At 42.5% G+C, this 25,513-nt stretch overlaps 2 protein-coding genes across 4 annotated transcripts in view; one reads left to right on the top strand and one right to left on the bottom strand.

Annotated features, from left to right (window-relative positions):
* Positions 1–3,386: 3,386 nt before the first annotated feature.
* Positions 3,387–8,215, top strand: cyp1b1 (cytochrome P450, family 1, subfamily B, polypeptide 1). The gene is made up of 3 exons (XM_085800507.1): positions 3,387–3,815; positions 3,957–4,961; positions 5,800–8,215. The coding sequence occupies exons 1-3, from the start codon at positions 3,808–3,810 to the stop codon at positions 6,404–6,406; spliced, it is 1,620 nt and encodes a 539-aa protein (XP_085656633.1). The 5' UTR covers positions 3,387–3,807; the 3' UTR covers positions 6,407–8,215.
* Positions 8,216–12,109: 3,894 nt separating this feature from the next.
* rmdn2 (regulator of microtubule dynamics 2) overlaps positions 12,110–25,513 on the bottom strand; it is a 31,336-nt gene continuing 17,932 nt past the window's right edge. For 2 of the 3 annotated variants that reach the window (XM_085800516.1, XM_085800515.1), the window contains exons 6-11: positions 17,432–17,507; positions 16,699–16,776; positions 15,206–15,304; positions 14,106–14,159; positions 13,936–14,016; positions 12,110–13,844 (exon numbers count right to left, since the gene is read on the bottom strand). In XM_085800516.1, the coding sequence (XP_085656642.1) occupies positions 13,791–13,844; positions 13,936–14,016; positions 14,106–14,159; positions 15,206–15,304; positions 16,699–16,776; positions 17,432–17,507 (442 nt within the window). In that variant the 3' untranslated portion in view covers positions 12,110–13,790. The remainder of the gene's footprint in view (positions 13,845–13,935; positions 14,017–14,105; positions 14,160–15,205; positions 15,305–16,698; positions 16,777–17,431; positions 17,508–25,513) is intronic. The other variant, XR_015037767.1, reaches the window with a different exon arrangement.

Below are 25,513 nucleotides of genomic sequence, written 5' to 3' on the forward strand. Positions count from 1 at the left end.
AAACAGTTTACTTTGTTTTGTTTTTTTTCCCTGTATGAAACTATGCACTGCATGTGCAAAATGTTTCTTGGAAACAGATGAGATCGCTGCCCTGCCAGGCTGGAACTCTGCAGTGTAACTGTACCTTTAGTGTGTGAGCAAATCATCACCTGTACACACCTTCCTGAGCTCCTCCCTGACCTCCATGCTCACTCACACGCGATGAGCAATTGAGCTGTCAGTCAAGCAGGAAAGGAAACTGGTGTTGAAACTGAACTTATGCTCACGGTGAGGAGCTTTGGGGGCCCAAGGCAGAGGCCACTGTGTGGGCCCATTTACCCCACAGGTTGTTCTGCAGGTAGTCACCTCACTGCACCTTTGAGGGGGATTACCTCAAAGGATCGGCATCCAAACACCAACATATGTGGGGGGCTATATTTAGTAGAAACAGAGCATAGTACTGATTCAATGCATGAAACGGCTCTGAAAAGTATAAATGTTAAAGCAATTAGACAAAGGTGAATATATTCATGTGCATCCTTGTGACATTACGTGTGACTGTGGCTTTGCTAAAAAATCCTGCTACAGTTTATCCCAGATTAAACAGCTGACAAATAAATAAAAATGTTACAACAAAACTGCCTGGAAAATAATTTTGAATAATTTGAATTTAAACTTAGAGATCTCTAGACAACACAAAGACTAGATGAGATAATACAAGTGCTATTATTATTATTATTAAATTATTATTATTAATAATAATAGTAGTAATAATTATTATTATCATAATTTTAATTATTTCTTCCCGTTTTCTAGGTTAATCTATATATAAATTTAACAGTCAAGATTAATACATTGTCGCCATTCAAGCTAATGGTATGTGGCCCTTTAACAAAACAGTTAAAAAAAGGCTGAGAAACAAAAGGCAGTCTTATGACCATGGGATGTTCAGGATCACTAGTCTCATAACCGACCACACACACACACGCACACGCACACGCACACGCGCACGCGCACGCGCACGCACACGCACACACACACACACACACACACAATTTTCTACCATGGCCTTCTCCCCAAGGGTAAAAAAACGCAGCAAGAAATAATGTAATAACATTATTAAAAAATTATCACTTGTTTGAAAAAATACACTTACAAATAGCTTGTTGGATTTTCCTATGTGGAGTAAAAGGCAGAGGGACCTGTCGGGGTGGTGCTGACTGGTAACTGGTGCTGCAGTAAAGAGGCTGGGGTCAGTTGTTCATTCACCAGCTTGTTTCCACCCTCACTGATCCATTCACTGCTGGAATAAAGTAAGATCACACGGTCATCTTGTCAGAGGTTCGTCAGGGGATCATCAGACTCAGTAAGTGTCTCTGTGCTCTTCTTTCTTTCTTTTTTCTCCCTTTATTTCAAAATATGCTTTTAATCAGAATTAAAACAGGAAGGATTTTAAATAAAAAATGCTGGAATTGAACATTTTTAATTTTTATTTTGTTTTATTTGTAGCCTAATTGAAATAGCAATTACTGTAAGACACCCTATTTGATGATTCAGGGGAATGAAAAAGTAATGACTCATAACAGGCCACAGTAAGAGTCGAACACGATCCTGCTTAAACCTGGATATACAGTGTTTCTCTATAGCTACATCATAGCGATGTTTTCATCGTCTGATTTAAACATAACTAGAAAACTGTGGCAAGTCAGTGTTTTATACTGACAAATAAGGATTCTTTAGTCTATTACTTTTTATTTTTCATATAGGCCTAGGCTATATATGTCAGATTAGTCTCCTCTACTTGGGATACAACCATACAATTGGAGTCATTAAATTGATCATTTAAAAAATAAAAATTGTAAGCTAATATATTTTAACCACAATTGCGAGGTGATACATCCATGTGGCGGCAGATCGTGTTGAAACTAGAAGAAGCAGCTCAGACTGTTGAGGGTCAGAGGGTCATCATCACCCGGTTCATTCAGAACCGCTGTCCGCGGTGCTGAAGCTGAAGCCCGAATCACGACCAGACCGGACCTGAGCAGGAGCCGGGCGGAGGACGGAGACCTGAACTTAGACTCAATGAAAGGCGCGAGGAGCCAAAACAAGCGGCCGAGGCATCTGAGGCTGCTGGGTTTATCCGCCACAGCAGCAGAGAGGGAAACAGCAGTTATCTCCCCAGAAAACAACAAACACAAACACATCAACCAGCCCTGATCGATAGAGGCGCGTCACCTGCTGCTGCTGCTGTACCAGGATCAGTGCAGAGCAACACAGAGGTGTGAGGAGTCCTGTCCTGCAGGACGGAGCGCAGTTGGTTAATTAGGGGAGTTAATGAGCTGCTGCAGCGCGAGCGTCGCCTCCTCCTGGTGGCTTCATGGGAAAACACAACCTCACACAACTTCAGACTCAGAGGAAACACAGCACACACAGCTTCAATTAACAGATGTCTGTTGTTCTAAAAAAAAAAAAAACACACACACACAACAAAACTAAAAGAATAAGAGGCTGGGGGTTTATTAAACCCCATTTTGTAACATAGAAATAAGCCCCCGCAGTCCCACCGTGTTGGATGCATGTGTGTCTATTTCTCTCTCACACATTTAACACTGTGCATGATGTAGTGTTTTAAAAGCTGCACTCAGCTCACCCTCTCCACGGTGGGCTCCATCCTCTAATAACGCAGTTACTTTTGTTTGTTAAAATGGTACAACAAGACGTCAAACCTGCGTCAGAGCTCCTCTTATTAGTGGATGTTGCCTGTATAATTTATGTTAAAAACTTTGAACTGCGGTGACTTGTGAGGAGTATTAACTCCCCTCGGGCAGCGGCACACGTTCTTACAAGTGCTTTGACTCCGAGCCCCGAAGAGGAAGCCATAAAAATAATGAAAATAAACAAGGTTAACAGACGCTCAAGCTGATATACAGATAATATTATTATTATTATTATTGTTAGCCTATTATTATTATTATTATTATTATTATTATTATTATTATTATTATTATTATTATTATTATTATTATTATTATTATTATTATTATTATTATCAGTAGTGGAAGCCTAGAGTAGACAATTAGGCATAGTTACTATCTAGTCTATTTTGCTTTACCACACATAACAAACAGACAAATATATAGGCTAAATATTTGTCTGTTTGTTGTGTGTTTGTTATTTGTAGTAAAGCACAATAGACTAGATATATAAACAAAAACAAAAAAATACTGACACACGCACGCATAAACAAAAACAAACAAAAAAGAAAACAGAGACTCTGACACATTTACTTCTACTTATTGAGTCGGAGTTGAAACGTTTCCTTCACAATAACGTGCGCAGCCTGTAAATTGGGTGAGGGAGGGAGGCAGCGGGGGGTGGGGTGGGGTGGGGGAGGAGTTGGTGGTGGTGGGAGTGTGTGGGGTGACACCCTTCACAACGAAACTGCCCCCTGTAGCAGGGCTCGGGCGCTCACAGGCGCTGACGTGATGCTGTGGATAAATAACTTGACGCGGCACCGCGCGGCTTCACAGCATGGAGAGCAGGGAGCACAACACACTCACACTCACACTCACACACACTCACTGACGCTGTATGTGGATGCACAACAGGCTGCTCACTGTGGATGGACGATCTGCTGCTCAGAGAGGATTTTGTTTTTTTTTAGACTAATAAACTGATATGTCTCAGAGTTCAGATGTAGCGCGCGCACACTTCTATATGAGTTTGGATTTGAAGTTTGTTTGTTTTTGTTTTTGGACATAAAATAAGTTGCATTAAATATTCTGGATGAACCGTAAAGACTGGGATTTTTTTTGGTGAACCAAGAACATGACTGGGTATTTAATCACCTCATTATTTATGTCATTTCATTTTTATTCTATTAATTTAATTTACAATTTATTTCACAAGCATTTGATACCTTTAATTATACGTGCGCTTAATTATAACAGCCCTTCACTGTCACCTTCCTCCTGCAGGATCTCCATCATGAGTGTGATACTGCGGGGGATCGAGCCTGGGACTCCCAGCGCGCTGCTGGTGACCTGTGTGACTCTGTTGTTCTCCCTCCACCTGTGGCGGTGGCTGCGGCAGCCGTCCTGCTCCGGGCCGCCCGGTCCTTTCTCCTGGCCGGTCATCGGCAACGCTGCGCAACTTGGCAACGCGCCGCACTTGTATTTTGCGCGCATGGTGAAGAAATACGGCAACGTGTTTCAGATCAGACTGGGCAACCGGACCGTGGTGGTGCTGAACGGGGACTCCATCAGACAGGCGCTGATAAAGCAGGGGCCGGACTTTGCCGGCAGACCGGACTTCACCTCTTTCCAATACATCTCCAACGGGAACAGCCTCGCGTTTGGCAACTCCACGGACTGGTGGAAGGTGCATCGCAAAGTGGCGCAGTCCGCCGTGCGGATGTTTTCCACCGGGAACCAAAACACCAAAAAGACCTTTGAGCATCACGTCATGAGCGAGATCAAGGAGCTGCTGCGGCTGTTCTTGAGCAAAACCGAGCAGCAGCAGTATTTCCATCCCATGACCTATCTGGTGGTGTCCACGGCCAACATAATGACCGCGGTGTGTTTTGGGAAGAGGTACACTTACGACGACGCGGAGTTCCTGGAGGTGGTGGGCAGGAACGACCAGTTCACCCAGACAGTGGGAGCGGGGAGCATCGTGGACGTGATGCCCTGGCTGCAGTACTTCCCCAACCCCATCAAAACCATATTTGACAACTTCAAGAAGCTCAACGTGGAGTTTTACATGTTCATCCGAGATAAAGTCATGGAGCACAGAAAAACAATCGAGTCGAGCACCATCAGAGACATGACAGATGCTTTAATTCTGGGACTGGAGCAACTCCGAGATAAAACAGGAGAGACAGGGACGAAGGACTACGTGAGCTCCACAGTGGGGGATATATTTGGAGCAAGTCAAGACACACTGTCAACTGCAGAGCAGTGGATCATCATCCTACTTGTCAAGTAAGCACCTTTTTCCTCATCATGTTCATGTCCTGGCCTTCCAGATCTATAAATAATAGCCCATGTTAATTGAATTGGGAAATAGCACAAGACAATAAATCAAGAATGAGCCCTCATCCTGCTGCCGGGTTGAGGAAGTTCAGAAGCGCCTGTCTTATGTAACAATGTAGTACAAAGAGGTGAGACTACACAGCAGCAGAGAGTGGATCAGGTGCCCAGTCAAAGTTTCACTGTATAAATGGCAGGATCTTTGCCAGATTTGACACCAGCTCATTTTCTAATCCTGTTTGATTGTTTGATCCAATCAGAGGTCCTGCTAAAAACAGACAGCTGCAATTCAACAGCCTGAGCTATATGATTCTGCAGAACAATGTGCAAAGTTGGCTGGTGAGGGGACGAGTAATTAGATCTTTAGATAAACCAAATCTCTACATGTCTGCTCCCTTACTGCTTTAGCTGAGATGAGTGTATAAATCACCTAAAACTGTGTTTTCCAACCTTGGGGTCGGGACCCCATGTGGGGTTGCTTGGAATTCAAATTGGGTCAAAGAAATTACTGATAAAAATATATTTTTAACTGATTATTATTCTTTTAAAAAAACACCACACACAATCTTAATCAACTGTATTCTATTCTTCCACTTTCTCGAATATAAATCAAGTTCAAATAAAATGCAGCATATAAAAATATCTGAGCCGACGCATCTTGATTGACGGCCGCGATCACATGACTGCACATGATCGGGGGGTTGCCAAAAATTTGTAATGTCAAAATGGGGTCACAGGCCAAAAAAAGTTGGGAAGCACTGACCTAAAACATGCCCACCTGTCGCTGTAGGTTTCCTGAGATGCAGGCGCGTCTCCAGCAGGAGGTGGACAGGGTGGTGGACCGCAGCCGCCTGCCCTCCATCGAGGACCAGCCGCGGCTCCCGTACGTCATGGCCTTCATCTACGAGGTGATGCGCTTCACCAGCTTCGTCCCGCTCACCATCCCCCACTCCACCACCGCCGACACCTCCATCATGGGCTACACCATACCAAAGAACACCGTCGTCTTCATCAACCAGTGGTCCATCAACCACGACCCGACCATATGGTCCGAGCCCGAGACCTTTAACCCCGAGCGTTTTCTGAACCAGGACGGAGCGCTGAACAAGGACCTGACCAGCACCGTGCTCATCTTCTCCCTGGGGAAGCGGCGCTGCATCGGTGAGGAGCTGTCCAAGCTGGAGCTGTTCCTCTTCACCTCCGTCATCACCCACCAGTGCAACATCACCTCAAACCCGGCCACCGCCATCACACTGGACTACAACTACGGTCTGACTTTAAAACCTCTCCCCTTCTCTATAGCGGTGTCTCTGCGTGAACATTCGACGCTGCTGGACGAAGCCACAGGGCCGCACGTTGGGGAGGAGGTCAAGGGTGAGGCTCACCAGACTGAATGACATAGAAACTATATGACAATAAAGAAAAAATGAAGGCTGAAACACAAAAGACTTATGGACTGAAGCTCACGTTTGTGGGCTGAAAACTATTTATAAGCTGAAATCTCAGGCTCGATTCTTAATCTTTACACACCGTTTTAATTGCTGAACATGACAGTGAGTTGAAAGCGACTGATCACTGACTTATTTGTAGGTGTTATGGTGCCAGACAGAAACAGATGTCAGGTCTGTCTCACAGGGGGAGGCATGCAGCGCGTGTGCGTGCAACGTCTCACACACCTTCAGCAGTTCACCTCGGATGAATCTCTTTGAACGTCAGACAGAATCTGACCGACCACTTAGCAATCAGCATCATCTTTTGATTCATGGAGGTGGGGAAGTGTGTGTGTGTGTGTGTGGGGGGGGGGGGACCAGAAAACAGCCTCAAACTGACCTCAGTACAAGCAACACTGACAGCAGTCAGTCTGCTGCGAATGTATTGGCACGAATCATCATGTAGTCGTGCTCTGTCAAATATATATTTAAAAAAATCATGTAATTTCAGGAATCTTGTTAATTTGGCTGCAGTTTTTTATCACTACTTGATTTTTTTATTTTTTGCAAAATCCCTTTTTTAACAACACGACAAACTCCACCAAACAAAAATAAGTAATATTTGAAGGCCAACAATTAAAACTGGAGTTTTTTATGTGACAAACGCAATGTAGCCTACCATCTACAGTCAGTCAATAAGCTCATGGAGTACTTCAGCCCTTCAGCCTGACGTCTTCTAACACAGAACATTCAGGACTAATGTCTAGTTTGTCTTTGTATAGTGTAAAATGTAGTTACTCAGGATTCAGGCTCTTTAAAGACATGTTATTAATATATAGTGAACCCTACTGTAGATGCTGTTTGAAAGGACAAGGCAACGGAGTGAAAAGGGTACACCACACCTGCTGCAAGTACTGTTTGTGTCTATGAACTGCTGTCCAATGCACATTATGGAAAGATGGATTATAAATCAGTGTTATTTTATCTCTTATATTTTGTTTTGCTGTGTCTCTCACAGAGATGTTGTTGTTTAAGTCTGAATGTTGTAGGATGCTGCTTTATGGAAAATCTTTTTTTTTTCAACCCATCATGTAATTCCAATGCTCAAGATGCCAGTAACCATTACTAGTATATTACTTAATTATATTATTATATTACAGAAATATCCATGTATTTGGGACACCTGGGGTAACCTATTTTTTTTGTAGACTCATCTTACTGCTGTCTCAGCATGGGAGGCTGATGCACTGATTGTTAAGTCTTGGATTTGAGCATTTGTTGACTTCTAACCTGATTTTTTTTCCTTTTTTTTTGAATAATATAAATCAGGTTAATCTTCAAACTAACATGTGACTTAAAGTAACAAACCTAATACATTATACATGTATAAGGAGCCAAAAGAAAGAAAAAAACCCTGGCGGCTGGACAATCCTCATAAAACTTTACCACAGCCAACCTATTTCTAAAAAAAGTAGTGCATAGAGATAACATGTTGATTTCCACACAGTGGTGTTGTCAGTCTGATCCAATCCAACATGATGGGGGTCAATAAATAGCTCAAATCCAACAGCACAGTATCTTTACCTCAAAACGCTTCTTTTTAATAGAGCTGTACAACTTAGTTGAGTGAGACATGGCTATATCATTACAGTACTCTAAGCTCTGGACTACACATTACTGCGGCTGTGATGTTGCTCTTCTGAGTGTTCCTTCAACCAGCTTGCTTGAAAATTGTTATAAATATTGTACCATATAATAAACAGACACTTTAACTTTTCTTTATCTTATGACGTTTCCTTCATAACAAACTGGTTTAAGAGGAAGAATTACTGCCCTGTAGTGGCAGTTCAATCCTGTGATGCATTATAGCTATTGGTATAGCAAAAACAAAAAGCTAAAAGCGAGTAAGATTTTGGGTTTGACCAAAACTCGACAGTCGTGGCTCCAAAGAAAATTCCTCCTGTGTGTCGCTGAGTAAAGGTTGAAACAAGGCCGTTGTCAAGGTCATGTGGCCAAAAGCAGCCTGGAATAAAAGTCCGACAACGTGACTGCTGCTGTGCGTGAGTTACATCTAAGCACCCAACAGCAATGCAGCACAAAGTGACACAGCAATCAACCGTTGATAAGCTTGATTGTTTCATTGTAGTGCAGATGGGTGACGCACACTGTTTACAATTCATTCTTGTATTGACTTGTGTGATTCAGTACATATTATCATTGTCTATATGAAATGTTGCATGTAAAAGTATTTGATCCATGTCGCAGTGTCAACCTTCTGAAACCTCAGTCTGTAGATGCCTGAAGATTTGACACCAATGCGACTCCTTCATGCTGATCAGGCTGAGCTGATTAACACAGTATTTTACACAGTCTCATCATGGACCACTTAAAAAAAAAAAAAAAAAAATCAACGAACTCTTGGCATGTGACCAGGTCAGGTGGGAACAAAAGGGAAGTGTTTGGGAGATCCCTTTCCCTGCACAGTGTTTTATCTCACCCTGCCAGAACATCCTGTTCTCGATCAACGGGAGGCTTGCAGCCAGCCAGCCAGACAACTTTTTGGAGTGCGTGACAAATTCAGATAAAACTACAGTAGATGATTACAGATACGGCCCCCTCCACGCTCCCTTTCTCCCTTTTTCGCAAATACAATATTAAAACCGAAGACTAAATAGTGCCAGTGAAGTCATGGGTGGCAGCGTTCCAAGCATAATCTAATGGGAAGGAAAACAACAAGTTTACTTTTCCACCTCCTTGGTGAGGTCAGACTGACAGACCATCAAACACAAACTAACTAAATCCTGCAGAGAAGCTGATAATGTCTTCGTTAAAACGCCTCTGTTTCACTGGGATATAGTGACTTTAATATCAACCTTTAGGAGTTACTGCTTTTGTTGCGTTTCTGAAAATGATTGACATGAAACACAAGTGAGGTCAAACCCCAGTGGCTATATGGTTGGACCGTAACGTTGGAAATAGAGGAACACAACTGTAAACAAATGACATCATTCCTGGTGTCAGCTGCGTTCAGCTCCTTATCAGTTTGTTTCTCTCTCACGTACGCAGTGAGTGACAACTTTGTCCTCATTTACTCTCAGGTCCCTTAACTCCATCACTCACTCACAGGGTGTTGATAAGACTAAAGGGAATTTAATAAAGGCGATGAAGCGTGTATTTTATCATAATGAGAGAAGCTGATTTTGATTTAACACGATATTGAACTAACGACGGCAGACAGTGCTTCAGATGTGGAAGTTGCTGCACTGAACCAAGAAATTCGACATGAAAACCAAATGCTGCAGGTGCCTTCCGCAAGTTTTCTGGACACATATCATAAGAAGGGCTGTGGTGGAACAACCCAGCTGGGAGAGATCAAATATTGCACGTACAAGTGGTAAGACGCATCCTATGTCATCACAGCTTAGACCTGTCAAGTTCGCATTAACGAGATTAGTGCGAATCACTCGCATCCTGCATTGGCTGAGGATAAAACGTGGACAGGCGCACAACAAGACCCTTCTGCTGCTGAGCAGGAGTTGTGTAACTCAGACATAACTGAGCTTACGGCTGTGAATGGAGGGATACGTGGAGATCTGAATGAATGTTAGCAAGATTGTACAGATGTGGTATTCAGAGAGATGGTTGCTGGCTGCTGGGCTGATAGGAGCTTGGGAATAAAAGAACAGCAGCTCTGAAATGTCAGGTCAACACTGTTCACTGAAGAGGTGGAGAGGTGGATGGAGAGGTGGGGTCCTGATACGTGCATTATTACATAATTGTAAGGACACTTATTGTGAAAGACAGACTACAGCATCTACCTGCCTCTTCTGTCTGGAATTTGAACTACGCAAGAAAGAGGACTTATAGCACAAGGTTCTGTTTTGTACGCCACCATGTATAGACATCAAGATTAGATGCAATCACACAGACATTCTATATGATGCCAGGGGATATATGTAAAACATGGAGGGTTTCCTTCACATTTAAGAAAAAACAGCTGCAAGTGATTTGTGTGGTTGTGTCAACTGAGGTTTTTGATTTAAGTGCACAGGAGGCTAATAAAAATCAGTCTTCATGACTGTATAAACAAACACCTGTGCTCATTTGGGAGGCACCTACTTAGAGTGGAAAAAAAAATGCTGTAACATGACTAGACTGGCGAGACATTGGCCTGAATCTGATCCAGTACCTAATTCCCGATTGGCCTGGCACAAAATGTACAGTCTGGGGAAAAGGGAATGGATGTCTTAAAACTTTATACTCATGCAGGAGCCTGCTGTCTGGTGCATTTTTTTGTTGACTTTGGATCCGTATCAATTTAGTTTAAAACAAAAATCACTGTTAAACTTAATTAGAAGTTACATAAAGTTTTTTTTTTTTTTGGAGAATGTGTTACTCAGCAGCAATAAAACATGTGCACAAACAAGTTTAGGAACTTAAACAAGCAAAACAAATGACAAAATGCCAATTCCTATTAGGATTGCACAGATTTAATTATAGACCATAGTACCATTAATCATCCGGTACACGCAGCCTATGATAGTTTTCAGTATAATCTCTATGTAGTGTATCAGATGTGATATACAGTAATCTTGATGAATATTTCACTTGCTTTGGCATTTGAAAGCAAAAAAAAAACAAAAAACAGCAAATACATTCATGGTGTTGGTAGAAAATATGTAAAGTGACAAATAAAAACTGTTTTGTAATTTTGCAGATACAATTAAAACACAGTATTAAAGTTAACCAGAGTGTAAATTAAAAAAAAAAAAAAATCCCATAGTAAACAAAACTAAAAGTTTCACACAATATATTCAAGTCTAAAATCCATCACCCACAACAAACATCACATAAGAATTAGGAATGGCTTAAATTAAATAATCAAACATTACTTTTAGATTTTAGAGGCATTACATTGCCCAGGAATGTTTTTACATGCACCAACACATCATGCTACAGCTACAAGTCGTCCTCCACCGTTTCATCCACTACAGTTTTACTTTAGAGCCATCAGTCCAAATGCAAATGAGAAAAAAAAAATCACACAATTTGCTCTCAGTAAATGAGGAAAAAAAAATCACACAATTTGCTCTCAGTTTCTCCTTCAATGGCTCCGTTTACATGCTCATCAGTCAGGTCCCTTTAAAAACACACTCATCCAATCACGTTGTTTGTTCTTCAGTGGACTAATGAGGCCTGAGCATCAGAATTTGTTAATCCAGGTATGAAAAATGAATCACTGTGTGGATGTTTTTAACATTAACTGAAACATGAGTAAAATCTTAACTGAACCTAAACTGGGATAATTGGATGTTGTATATATGAATGGTAACAGGAGCCTTTTTATAAACATTACACTTATTTAAAGTTTGAGTGGTGTGCTTAGGACGGCGCTTTCTGTCTCAATGAAAACGAGTCATGTTGCACAGATTTCAGACAAAATGAAACGTCTGAAAATTATATGGTTTTAGGAAAAAGAAACCTTCCTGACAGGCTTCAACAGGAATTAAAAAGTGTATTTTGCTTGAAAACGTAGAGCTACAGGTCCACTGATCCTTTATGGGATCTTTGCTAAACCCTTCTAAATTTGGTGAACATGCAGAAGAAAATGTTAACCCCAGGAGTCAGTCTCACGTTCTGACCCAGGGTCAGCTGGGATTAAAAAAAAAAAAAAAGAGGAAAGACACATTAGGTCATTTAAGTAAAACTGTGATCAGTTCATGTGTAAAAATCCTCAGTTTGGACTAGAATAATTCGGTAAGGGTTGTTGTTCGGTGCGTTCAGAAACAATTCAGACTTTTTCACATGTACTGTTTCATTGCAGCCTTTTGCTAAAATAAAAACACATCGGCCAACTGACACAACAGTACAGTGAATCATTTTAGCCTCATCCATCTACTACTCAACACAGCTCGACACACTCCTGTGAGACCTTATACCCTCAGGTGTGTGTCCAGTCACCAGAATGTACCACAGATGGACTCCAGTTAAAGGGGTAGTTCAACATTTTGGCAAATTGGCTATTACCATAATCCCTATAGCTTTAGGAGTAGGTTTGTTACCTTTAATTGTCGGTGCAAGTTTGTTCTTAGAACTGTGGAGAAGAGCTGTGAGCTGCTCAGAGCTACGCTACGGAGGCTAATGGGATTTCTTGGTTTTTCTCATCAAACTCAAATACACAATCCAACAACTCCAAAACACTCTCGTGGACAAGTTGTGACCTGCACATTCACCACGCTATGAGATAATAATGGAGAGTTGTTTTCGAGGTAAATTCATGCAAAACCGCTGATGCGTGTTCCCGTCGGGGGCAGTTTTTCGGCAAGCAGTCCCATTGGCAATGGCTAATTTGCCAAAATGTTGAACTATCCCTTTAAGGTGTAGAAACATCTCTACAATGATCCAGCAGAAACAGAAGGTACCTGAGTTAAATAAAGAGTCTGTATACTTGAATCAAAATGTGATGTTTCAGTTTTTCCATTTTAACAAATTAGCAAAAATCACTAAAATGTTGTTTGTCCTTATGGGGGATTGAAATCTGAAAATGAGTTTTATGCAACATATTAAAATGTCTGGAAGAGGTCTGAATGTCATGTTAATATGATGACATGATTATAACATGATTCTCCGTCGAGCACAGACGCTGGTGTGAATGTCGGCAGAGTGAGAAGGGCAAGAGTTCGTCCAGTGGTCACGGCATTCCAAGATCTTTGTTTGGGTGCACCATTGTCTGATGTGCTTTTGTTATTGCCACTTGGATTTTGCGGTGGGAGACACAACAAAAAACAGGACGGAAGAGGAAGGAACAGCCAGTCCCATGGGACGCCGTCGCAAAGAAAGTGACAGGTCTTTGTTGTCAAGGAAACTCAGAGCAATCAGATTTCAGAGAGAAAGTTTGCTACACACTGCGGTACAGAAAGGTAAACAGAAATACCAACAATCACAGCGATGACTGATTCATAATTAATCCAATTTCTGCAAAACTAAAATCAATCTCAAAAGACTTGTTGGTGATAGACTTGATTATTTGAGGGAGGGAAAAGAAATTGTTGCTGATTTAATACAACCAGGCATGTGAGGTTTGTTTTATCATTGTTAAAATTCCATTATTAAAATTTACTAGCAACACAACATGAGAATAAAAGTCTGATTTAAAGGTTCACAGGATGTTCTGACTATAGGAGCCTGTTGCTCCCATTGGTGATAAAATGCCACATAACACCTCCCTCCACTCACAGAGTGAATTAATATGATGGCCTCTCACACACACACACACACACACACACACACACACACACGCACACGGAAAAAGAACTTCAAACAGAATCTGTACTACTACGCCTTGTCGTCGTCACACTCCGAGCGTTGGGCAGAGTAAGTCCAGCTCCTTTTGTGCCTCTTCATCCTGAGGAAAAACATTTATTTAAAATACAATGTAACTGCTCACACATCCAGTCAATGAGCCAAACAGAAGGAGGAGCAGTGATGAAGTGTACCTCTTTGGAGACGGCGCTCATTGAACAAGCAGCTTCATACATCTTCCGAGCCTTTTCCCTCTGTCCCAGGTCTTTGTAGCACTGTCAACCAGAACAACAACTGTCTGTCACTGTCATTGTTTAGTCCCTTGCAGGTTAGACAACTGTGACATAAAGTTTCTGGCACTGACCTTGGCTAGAAAAACATAGTTGAGTTTAGAATATCCTGGTTGGATCTCCTCAACCTGAAGAAAAAAAAAAAAATGTCGGTGGTTAAATTTATTGACTCTTCCTCCTCTGCGTGGGCCCCGATTGACAAGTACAGATAACCACAGGTCACAGGCTGAGGATCTGCTGCAAACTCACAGGATGTATTTGTTTGGAGCATGTTGTAACAGGACTCAAAACAGGCCTCATATCAAGTTAATGAGAGACACACAAGACACTGTTATCTCCTATATAAACATTTGAAATGTGGGAACACAGATTAAACCTTTAGTGTAACAGGTTAAACAATCAGAGCAGCTCGCAGGAAACCACAAACTGTGTGAAAATAAACACATCAAATCCCCTATCAGTTCCTCGTTTTGTGTGATTCTTCTCTAGTTTTTCTAGATTAAGTGCTTGACAGATTATCGATTGACACTGAAATCCTCCTTCTAAAATAGTCAGTCCCAGTAGACTGTGACACAGGAGAGGAATTTTACTCCTGTCTCAGTCCCATGACCGGGTCAATCATTCCTGTCCATCCCGTCACATTCGGGTGGTGGTCGATGCTGCGGCATGTGACCAGTGTCCATGCAGAGACTCATGTCGTTTGGGTCGGAGACTGTAAAACGCGGGTTATCCTCTGTAACTCCAGTTTACAGATCTCCCCTCAACGCCTCATAATGCAGATTATCGGTAGCTGCAGAACTGGTGGCTTCACACAGAGAAGCCCACAGCGCAGACAGGTGTGTGGGCAACACTGTGGGAGCTGCACCACCTGTTGCAGTCCACACACACACACACACACACACACACACACACACACTGCACCTGTCAGGTGGCAGCCAATCAGCAACCGGAGCAGAGACGAGAGAATAAAAAAGACCTGAGAAAAACATGGCAAGCATGGTCAAATCTATATATACATATATATAGATTTGACCAACACTTACACAATGTTTTCTGGTTTGTACGAATCATTGTGTCTCACCCCTTTTTACTTTTTGTGCAATTTTAATGTATATATGTGTATGTATTTTGTGTGTGTGTGTGTATGTGGATGACAAAGAAAAAAGGAAAGTACCTTCAGAAAATTCTTCAGTGCATCTTCAATTGTAGCACTTGGAGGTTCTCCAAATAACGTGGCAGCCACTTTCCTCTCAAGCCATGATAACTGAGCCACCTGAAAACAACCAAACATCTGAAGTTGAAAGACAACTCTGCCAACGAGATTGACAGTGGATGAACAGCAGGTTGATTGAAAAGAAGGAAACTTGTAGGCCTGTTGCACATGTAGCGCGTGTGCTTTGTTTCTCAGCTGCGGCCACACCCAACAGCGACGTAACCAATGATTCTGGAGTGAGCCGACATGTCAGACCACTGGAGGTCAGCAAAAACAAGATTTCAGGTGGTGTCAGCTTACTCCTCAAGATGTTAATGGGCAGCTGTGAATAACAAAGACCATCAACTTCTGATTCCTAAAAAACATCCACATCGCATTGGATTTCCAAAGGCAAAACAATAGTCTCTCAGGTCCTGTTGAAGCATGCTGCCGCCAAATCTACAGCTATAATGGAGGTTTTATACTTAAGCTAATTATGTCTCTGAGCAACTGACCGTAAAATAAAGTGCTTCAGCAGCTAATGGAAACAAAGTTGATGGATTGGTAACGTATCATTTTTTCTAAGCCATAAAAACAACTTTTCCAGACTGCGGCTTCTCCCACTTCTCATTACCACCAGTTTTCTGTACATTGATACTTCTCCTCTGACACCTTTTCTTTTTCGCAGAAGATGATAATGGCCAGAAGAAGACCTGGGTCAAACATGTAATGTTCCCCACTCACACCATTCATCAGAGCCACGTCTAATTGCAGGTGTAGTGTTGCTCTGGCGTCATCACGGGATCTTTCAAACAGAACCGCTGGCTGAATGCGAACAGTGGATCATTGTTGAACATCAATGCGCTACAGAGAGCCCATAAAACTCAACCCTTGAAAATATCAGGTGTTACTGCTCAAATGAGATTTGCATAGTAGCACACGCTCTCTCTCTCTCTCTCTCTGGTACCAACAGCACAGGTGAGGTGAGCTTCATACCTTTCAGGAACTTAGCTTGTCATGTTGTGTGATAAATGGCTCAATATCGGTAAACCTGTATATCCAAATAGCACCAATTCACCGACGTGCAATAACAATGGCAGGGATTAAAAGACTGTGTACGAAAAAGTAACATCCAATTAAAAATGTAATGGCCTCAAACATAAATGTAAACACAAAAAAGAAAAGATTAGGGATAAAAAAGACTAGGGATTAAAAGACTAGCAGACAAGATGACGGTAAAAGAAAGAGTCGTGAGTTGCATAAAAAAACAACTGCCACTTCGCCTGAGAGAGCATGAACAGGAGCAGGAAGAAAAATATTGCCACAGTTCAATATTATAATGGAAATCGGGGAATTTCAAACAGTGGGAATGAATGGGGGGAAATCGTGGGTGGGTTAGCAAACATGTCAGCCGGTCTGCCAGCGCGAGGAGAGAGAGAGACAAACGTGTTGTGTGTTTGGACTGGGTCACGTACAGCGTAGCACCAGCGGCCCAGCAGGTAGTAGGACAGCGGGTCCTGTGGCTTCAGCTCGATGGCTTTATCCAGGTGATCCTGAAGGAGACAGACAGACAGACAGACAGACAGACAGACAGACAGACAGACAGACAGACAGACAGACAGACAGACAGACAGACAGACAGACAGACAGACAGACAGACAGACAAGATGATTTTCAATGTTGATTCATGACACGGCTGCTGTTTCACTGCCTTCTGTTCTGACCTGATCTGTCCTGCTTCACCAACCCACAAGTATTTCACAAACACCTCACACACGCGATCTCGCAGAGACCACACACTCCAGGTTGTCACGCATCCCCCCACCCTCCTTCCCTCCCTCCCTCCCTCCCTCATTCTTTTCCATTCTCCCTCTCTCTGCGATTCAGTTTTTTTCTACGTCTTCCCTCTCCAGCGGTCTATCTCTCTCTTTCACCTGTCAAGAGTTTTGCAGGTACACACAGTGTTTGGTGGAAGCTGCTGACAGAAGATAAAATGCTACGTGCTGTTGTTCCACGCACTGTCTTATGCAACTGAAAGACTATAGGAGTGGCTTGAGTGATTGGAGGACCTATACCCTCCAGTCAGAGTGCAGGGTAGAGGCCTTCTCTACATGAATGAAGAACGGACAAATACAATAGTGCAAGCGTTTCATTAAATACAGTACGTTTCAGAATGTGCACTAGAAAACTGCAACAACAACAACTTACCTTGAAGATGTATCCATTCTTTATCTTGTTCTGTACCGTGTCGTATTCTGCCATGATCCCACACATGATGGCGTACCTGTGCAGAGACCACATGTTGATGTCTGCAGGTTAGAATGTCTGACTCATCATCTGCAGCTTTTACAAATCCTCACAAAGTCTGAGAGGAAAAACTGGGAATAAATGTAAATAATGAAAGTATGTTATGAGGATAGAAAAGGATAAAAACTGCCTTTGTTGTTTTAAAATATGTATGTTGCATTTTAAAGCTGGTTTTCAGTTTTTAAACCACACAGGGATGAACACACATCTTTCACTTTGAAAGACGGAAACAGCCGACACTATTGACTTTCCTGACATCAGAGCTGGTTGTTATGTTTTTCAGTTCTACTTTCCATATAAATTCCATAAAATAAATTCAGCTAAAAGTGAATTTAATTTTTAATATGCAATTTCTCATTATACAGACCTGTGCGGTGTACTGTACAAAAATCTAACATTTTTGAAACCAACAGCACTCCAGTAAACACACCGTCTTGAGACAGCCGCTCTACAGGTGTGCAGACGTTCGTCTTTGTGTCCTTTGTACAATGTTTTCCATCTCTTTTTGTGTTTTACAAAGACCAAACTATGAATGGCTTTGAAGAAAGGCTGTCTGACTGAGTGTGCTATGATCTTTATATCTAAATCATCACTGTGTTATTCCTTTTTCTAGGGCAGACAGTTTTTTGTCCCATTTTCAAGTGCGGTGGCTGCTTGGACAGGCAGTAAGCACTTGTACCTTAGGAAGTGGACCATCATGTGTAGGCGATCAGACACCCATCACCAGGGAAACTCATCACTATTCTTTAACCAAGCAACTTGAAACTCTGACCTTGTTTGACAAGATCCCTTCTGACCTTCTTTTGCCACATCATTAAAGCACAGACAGAATCAATGTCAGTGGACAAGTTATAAGAGAAATCATTATTCTTATTGCACCATTTGGTCACCAATGACTCTTACTTTTCTCAGCTGTTAGTACAATATTAAAAACCCATTTAAGTCAAGTCGAGACGACATAAGCTAAATATGAACTTTAAGATTTACATTAACAGCAACAGGCCAAGTACAGAAGTCCTTTAGTTAGATTTTGCACCACCTTTTAGTCACACCGCCTTTTCTCTGGGTCACTAACGATGAAGTCGCTGAAAAACCACAACACTCAATGTTCCTTAACAAGGATCCTCATTAGACAACATCAGCAGAGATAAGCTGCTCCGCCTTACTCCCTCTTCCTCTAATTAATACGCCAGCGGACAGGTGGAGGGGAAACAAGGAGCGATCTCGGCTTCGGGATCTGGAAGTCAGCATGACGCTGAGGGTTTGGAGAGGAGAGGAGAGGAGAGGGCTGATCAAAGACTTTTCACCGCGAGGCTGCTTTAATCCTGCTGGTACTCTGTCAAACACTGCCGAGTGACATAAACACCTTTTTATTCAAAGGATCAGTGTGTGCAGAGGTCATCTGACAGTGCAGTCAGACATGGTGGTGCTGATGCTAGATGGAATCTGCGACTGTAAGTGTGCGCTCTAAGATGTCTGGTATGTGTGAATGGATTTTTTTTTTTTTCCCCAATGGTGCAACATTTGGCAGTGGGCTTCTGGTCTCTGTTGTCACTCTCAACCATGTCTGACTCTGGATAGTGATCAGGCAGAACATACCGACAACTGTGATCAACTGTGAAAGAGTACAAATTATACTACATGAATACATAGTGATTAAAAATGAAGATTAGATTTGATAAATTGATGTTTCATTCTGACACGTATAAAACTGTGATTAGAACACAACGTACGAACACAAAACAAAATCACACACTCACCCACACGATTCAGTGGATTGCAATTGGGTGAGACATCATACAAACATCAATCTTTGTGCTAACCACCGTCACAGTGGAAGGTGTGGAAAATGAACAGTGATAAAAACAAGTGCTAACCACATCAGTGCGGAGCGCCCCAAATGGTCTACGCAAAGCAAACAGCAGCAGATGAATTGTGTGTTCCTCCAACTAAAAAGATCAGTGTTTATTTTCTCAAGGTAGCGCAGGGCGCGGCTGTTCTGCCGCTGGTTGGCGCTCGATGAGTGGAGAGCTCCACAACATCACAGGAGCAGAGATGCTATCTTTCTGTAGTTGTGCTGCTTGGCTTCCAATCAAAACAGACGTCTGGATGTAAAGGCTTTGAGCAAATCCATCACCGGTAACTAAATAACTTCTGTGAGGAGATGGAGCCACGACACAGCTGCTTCACACTTGGCCACAGCATTTTACTCTAAATTTGACTTTTACGCCATTGGATGGATTACCATGACATTTTGTACAGACAGTCAAAGGAAAGAAACTTGTCACTGAGGTCGTCATTGGCTTGTCTGGGAAAGCAAACAACAACACATTACCATGGAATCTGATAATAGAGGCATTCGAGTCCCCCTCAGGAAAATATGTAAAAACCTCCACTTTCCATAGCTACTGCACGGTCGTCATTAAATCTTCACCCTGTCCAGTACTTTGATCTATGGGTACTGCTCATTGTATTCAGCCTCATCTATACCCAGTGATGGGAAAAATGGTGTTATAAAATAACGAGTAACGAGTACCGGTAATCAAAAAAGTTACTGTTTCCCTGTTATAACGCCATTAACGATACTGACAATAAAATGCGCTGTTACTTGACTTAAGAAGTCCTGTTTCAAAATAACACACTCGTTAAAGTATAGCCTACGTTATAAACATTTTATTTTCAGTCCATCAACTAGTCGGAAAAAGCTGATCACCTGGAACTAACCAAGTGTCGCAGAGCCTACCTGTGCAGAGGAGTACTTCCTGGTTATTAGTTAGTTTTATAATGTAGTAATACAGTAACTAACCTAGTTACTTTTTCGGGAAAGTAACAAGTAACTATAACTAATTAATTTTTAAAAGTAACGTTCCCAACACTGTCTCTACCATACCATTGTCTATCTACCTTTTTCCGAACGTCAGAAACGTAAGCCGGTTTTGCGCTGGTGGAATTTTCTGTTTACGTTTCCATCATGGTTTCGGTAGTCGCGGTAAATGCATGGATTTAACAATGGATATCACACAAATTGACATCCGTGTTAAAAGCCAGATCCATGCGTTTAACGCAACTATGACAATGACTGAAAACCATGGAAACGTAAACGTACAATTCCACCGGAAATGCAAAACCGGCTTCCGGTTTTGACCATAGATGATGTTCGGAAACTTGTGGATACCAGCAAAAGTTAGCATGCTAACATGCTAAACAAAGAGGGAAAAGATGGTGAACATTACCTGCCGAACATCAGTATGCTGCTTGAGCAGCTTGTTGATACTTGTTAGGTAATTTAATACCTGATACAATGACTTGATTGATGGATTAATCAAGGAAATTCATCTGCAAATATGTACCAATATAAACCATCATCAGTTGCAGCTTTACGCAACATCATCTTTTAATTATACATATCTGAACATGATGAATTATAGCAGTATAAATGATAACACACATTTCTAACCATTATTATACAACGAGAGGCTCTAGTTCCTCTTTCCTTTCTTGAAATCACCCATAATGCTTGTTAATCAAAGACATCCATCATGACTTCAGCTTGCTACAATCTTGGGTAATTACTACTAAATACTAACCAGTTAGTCATTCCTCCAGCAGCATGCAGAGAAACGCTGATGTGATTAAACTGAATAAACCTGAGTGAGATGAGGAAAACAACCAGAGCAGCATACCACGGAGGAATAGTAATCATAACTGAGACTGAACATTATCCAGGTGAGGGCTGTGGGACACATTGCTCAACATTCTGGCTACCCCAACACACATTTTCACTTCCCTCGCACTGGCCAGCTGTAACATTATTCAGCATGTGGCAATTCTGGCAGTGCCTCCTGAGAAGTATGTAAACCCACGAGCGCCAGAGACAGAACTACTCATGATAACGTTGGATCACATCATCCTGGGTTTCTGTAGTCTATTTGTAATTGCCAAAGTGGTTCAAGATGAAGCCTTTGTGTACCATGCGGGAGATGGCGAGTGTTATTTTGAGTGTTATGCAACGCTTCTATTGTCACAGGCCTTCGGAGGTAGGGGTGGGGAGAGGTAAGGAGAGGGCGCGAATGAGGTGACGGGATGTGAAGGTGTAGGGAGGTGTGTCTAGTCTCAGGTGCCTGCTGCTGTTAATCCTTTCCTTTCTTCTCTGAGTTGAAATACTATCTCTCCTCGACTGTCTAAGGCAAGAGAGGGGAAGTATCAAGAGGAGGAGGAAAGGTGGGCGGCACCAAACATGACAAAGTGGAAGATGAGAGAAGGACAGAACACTTGAATGCACAAGGTTTGTCCACGTTTTTGTTTTGTTTTGAACCGTGGCTCAGTGAAATCCCCCACTCTACTGGGCAAAAACAAAAGGGCCTAAGTGTCAGCTGCTTGGTGGAAAACAGCAGATTGATTTCATCCTTCAAATCCAAACATAGAGAGCTCATTCAAAAACAAAGAGGGCCAGGGCAGGCCTCCATGCTAAAACTTGTACAGAAACAGGAGGAGGAACTTGAGGAATTCAAGGACAATTTGTGTGAGACAATGTGTGGGAGTGTGTGAAGTGTGCTGATATACTTAGTCCCTGACAGAACCAGCCGATAGTGTTTTTCTTTGCAATGGGAGGTGGGATTTGTGGCCGTGTGTCAAGTGCTCCCACAGCGAGGTCTGAAGTTCACACACACACACAGGGTTTCCACGTCTACTGGGAACAGAGCACAATGCTGCCACGGCGACACTAACGATGACTGCGGCAAACAGAGGCACGTGTTTGAAATTAAAGTTGTCTTTGTGGAGGTCAAAGTGACCCTACGCCCCCCCGCCCCCCCGCCCCCCCCCCTCCCCGCTTCACCCCTCCGCCCCCTCCTCCTCCTCTGACTGGCACTGCCACAGGCTCGCTGCTTAATCCATGGGCCTTTGTACCATCAGAGAGGCCCTATAGTCAGGGATTTCCACAGGCTGGATTCACACGGCGGGATCACTGAGAACGCACTTATAAACAAAGCCGGAGATACAAGAATGCAATCACATCTCCCGGCCGTCAGCACGCGCAGATTATACAAATAGGCCTCGCACACTTACTGTCACGAAAGCACCGCGTGTCAACCCGGTTCAGGTATATACTCTCCTCTGTCACACACGCACACACATTCAAACACACCTCACGCTGCAGTATGTCCCCACACTGTCCACACATCAGCTCTCTTTTGTGAAGTGGTTTACCAGAAAGCTCTGTGGCAGACACGGCTGACACGTTACTGGACCGCTACTAAAAGACTGAAACCTGAGAGAGAGGAGAGTTGGACGTGTCTGCTCTGCCATGCACAAGGGAGGGGGGAATTAAAAACTTTATCAGGTGACACGGTGTGGAGAGGTGCAGAGATGCTGATTGTATCCATCCGAGTGGTGCTCTTTGAATAAGTCAAGTGCCTCCATACACGGCCGACTTCAAAAGAGTTCTTTGCCCGCCTCTTCCCCGGGGAGAAGACATGCGGTGCATGACAGAGAGGGAAAGTACGTGCAGTCTCCTGTGAGGTGATAACTGTCGGATATCGTGCTCATTCATCGCTTTGCGTCTTCAAACGGCCCAGTGTGCCAGCTCAGAGGGGGATGCCAGGTGGAAGCTGCGGGAACGTGTTACTTCCAGCCGCACATCGGCAGTTCGCAGGAGGTTAAAGTTTTAGGTTATGTGTCGTCATCCCTGGCTCCATGTAACAGTCTTTCTCTCCGGGCACTGACGTGGTTATACAAACAAATACAAACCCACAGAACAAGCTGCACGGCTCTTCAAACTGTGATTTAATATAAACTCTTGCGAATGTTTTCAACGCACTGGACAAGGGTTGATACCGATACCAGTACCAATATCAATGTGTCTGTATGATGCACAGATTAAAAGACATGTGATAAATATATCTGTTTCATAAAGAACCCTTTTGGACTGAGTTTAGATGAACTGAAATATTCAATATTTAGTTCCCTGACATTCTGCTGCATACCTGCAAAGATGATAAATCTACTTTATTATAAAAAAAACCTGATCAGTCAGAGGCGATGATCCTCTGAGGTCCTTCAGGTGACCTAAAGGCTGAACCCGCCCCTCCTCCTACAGACAGTCAAGTCCAGAGCTCATTTCTTAAAGCAACACTATGTCATTTTTCAACCTTAAAATAATGTTTTGTAGACTCATTTAAGTTGTAGAAAAACAGGATGAATCGTGCCGCCGCTGCAGCCTGAGCGGGGTCGTGCTGGCTGCAACTGCACTATGTGATTTTCCTGATCGGGTAGGGAGGAACACAGCGCCACCGTGGTGCTGGTACACAGCAGCTCCGCTAAGCTCGGAGACCGAAATCCCATTAGCCTCCGTAGTGTAGCTCTGAGCAGCTCGCGGCTCTGCTCCACCGTTCCAAAAACAGCTTGCACCGACAATTACAGGTAACAAACCCTACTTCTAAAACTCTAGGGATTATGGCAATGGGACAATTTGCCAAAATGTTGAACTATCCCTTTAATATAAGATCCTGCCCTCGTTCGAAATCACTCACTAATTCACTACTCCCTACTCACTATAGTCTGTATAGTGGACTATAGTGAGCTTACTGGTAAAAAGAAAAAAATACTACTCTGCCGCACAGTACATTACGTTATTACTTTTGCATCATTAAAACATTGCAGATCAATGCCGACTGCATCATGACCACAATGTGTGACTGTAATGCATTATGGTATATACATACTGACCATCAGTTGTACACTACTTTGAGTCCACTGTATAGGGTATATTAATTCTCACTAAACATTCGTACAGCACTAAAAAATGGCGTAGTGAGTGATTTTGGACACAGCTCCTGACAGTCACACAGGATACAGCAGCTGTGTTCCCTCCTTGTCTGCTGCATTTGGAGATTAGACGTTTTGTCTGTCAGCACATTTAGACATATCTCTTTGCATAATTGAGTCTCACATTTCCGGAGGATCAGCTCCAGAAGTTGTGAACCGTTACAGGGTTTCAATCTTTCACAGAGACCCTGTTTGTTAACCAACACCTGTGACTTGCCGTGCAAGGTACAGATACAACAGAGCAGGTTTGTTGAGACGGTCGTCCTCACCCAACCAGATCAGCTGTCACGCAATGATCTCGATGAAAACGCTTCAGGTCATTGGAGTTCGACAGCTTCAATGTAAGAATAAAGATGAATGAAAAACAAATAATTTGGTGAGGATTTTAGTTTTGGCTCCAAATTTGAAATGGTTAATAGATTGTAAACATTGGATCCCCAGTACAGAATTGTCAATTGAAGATATTCTACAAACTTCACATATTTGACTCAGTCACAGACACAGTCATAGTTATGCTGATGCTGTAATTACGAAGATCAATACCAGTTCAATTTCCTTCTGTTGCCCAAATATTGTGAGTTTTTGAACCAAAAATTTAACACTGGCTAAGGCCTCTTTTACATTTGGTTTAGATTCATACCTTTGAATTCTACGATGAGGTTTCTATAGGTGTCTGTTTTGTTTGGTTGCCTGTATTAAATAAAACAAATGTAAAAAGCAATTTGACACCTGGTAATTAAAACTGGTTTGACACTATAGAAGTTGTGTCATCCAAGTTGACACTTCTTCATTCCTGCCTTTCGAGGATTTTAGCCAGCGTTGTACTGTACTACTGTACCGTGAGGACAGAGGGTGAGTCAGCAGGCCGAGCTTCATTCGGGGTTGGCCCGACGGTTGCTGGTCTAGCCCAGCCCTCTGTTGACGTTGTTTACTGTTGTGCTAATTAACCGTTTATGTGTTGGTTATACTGCATGCACATTTTAGTTTTGTCCTTATCGTTTCTATCCTTGCACATGTGTTTTGTTTAAAAAAAGCCTTTATAAAACTGTATTGTGGATTTTTTACACTTCAGAAAAAAATAAAAAATCAGCATCCAGTCGAACGCTGTTCATTCACTGACCCTCTGTTAGGACGTTTCTATAAGTAGTTTCAGTGGCA

The sequence above is a fragment of the Trachurus japonicus genome, chromosome 15 (genome assembly GCF_045865225.1).
Source record: "Trachurus japonicus isolate A0001 chromosome 15, Traja_1.0".
Classification (NCBI taxonomy): Eukaryota; Metazoa; Chordata; class Actinopteri; order Carangiformes; family Carangidae; genus Trachurus; species Trachurus japonicus.

What these genes read in the sequence shown, in the direction of transcription:
- cyp1b1 (XM_085800507.1), top strand. An exon ending in ATCATCATCCTACTTGTCAA is followed by an intron (nt 4,962 to 5,799) that starts GTAAGCACCTTT and finishes CTGTCGCTGTAG; the next exon opens with GTTTCCTGAGATGCAGGCGC.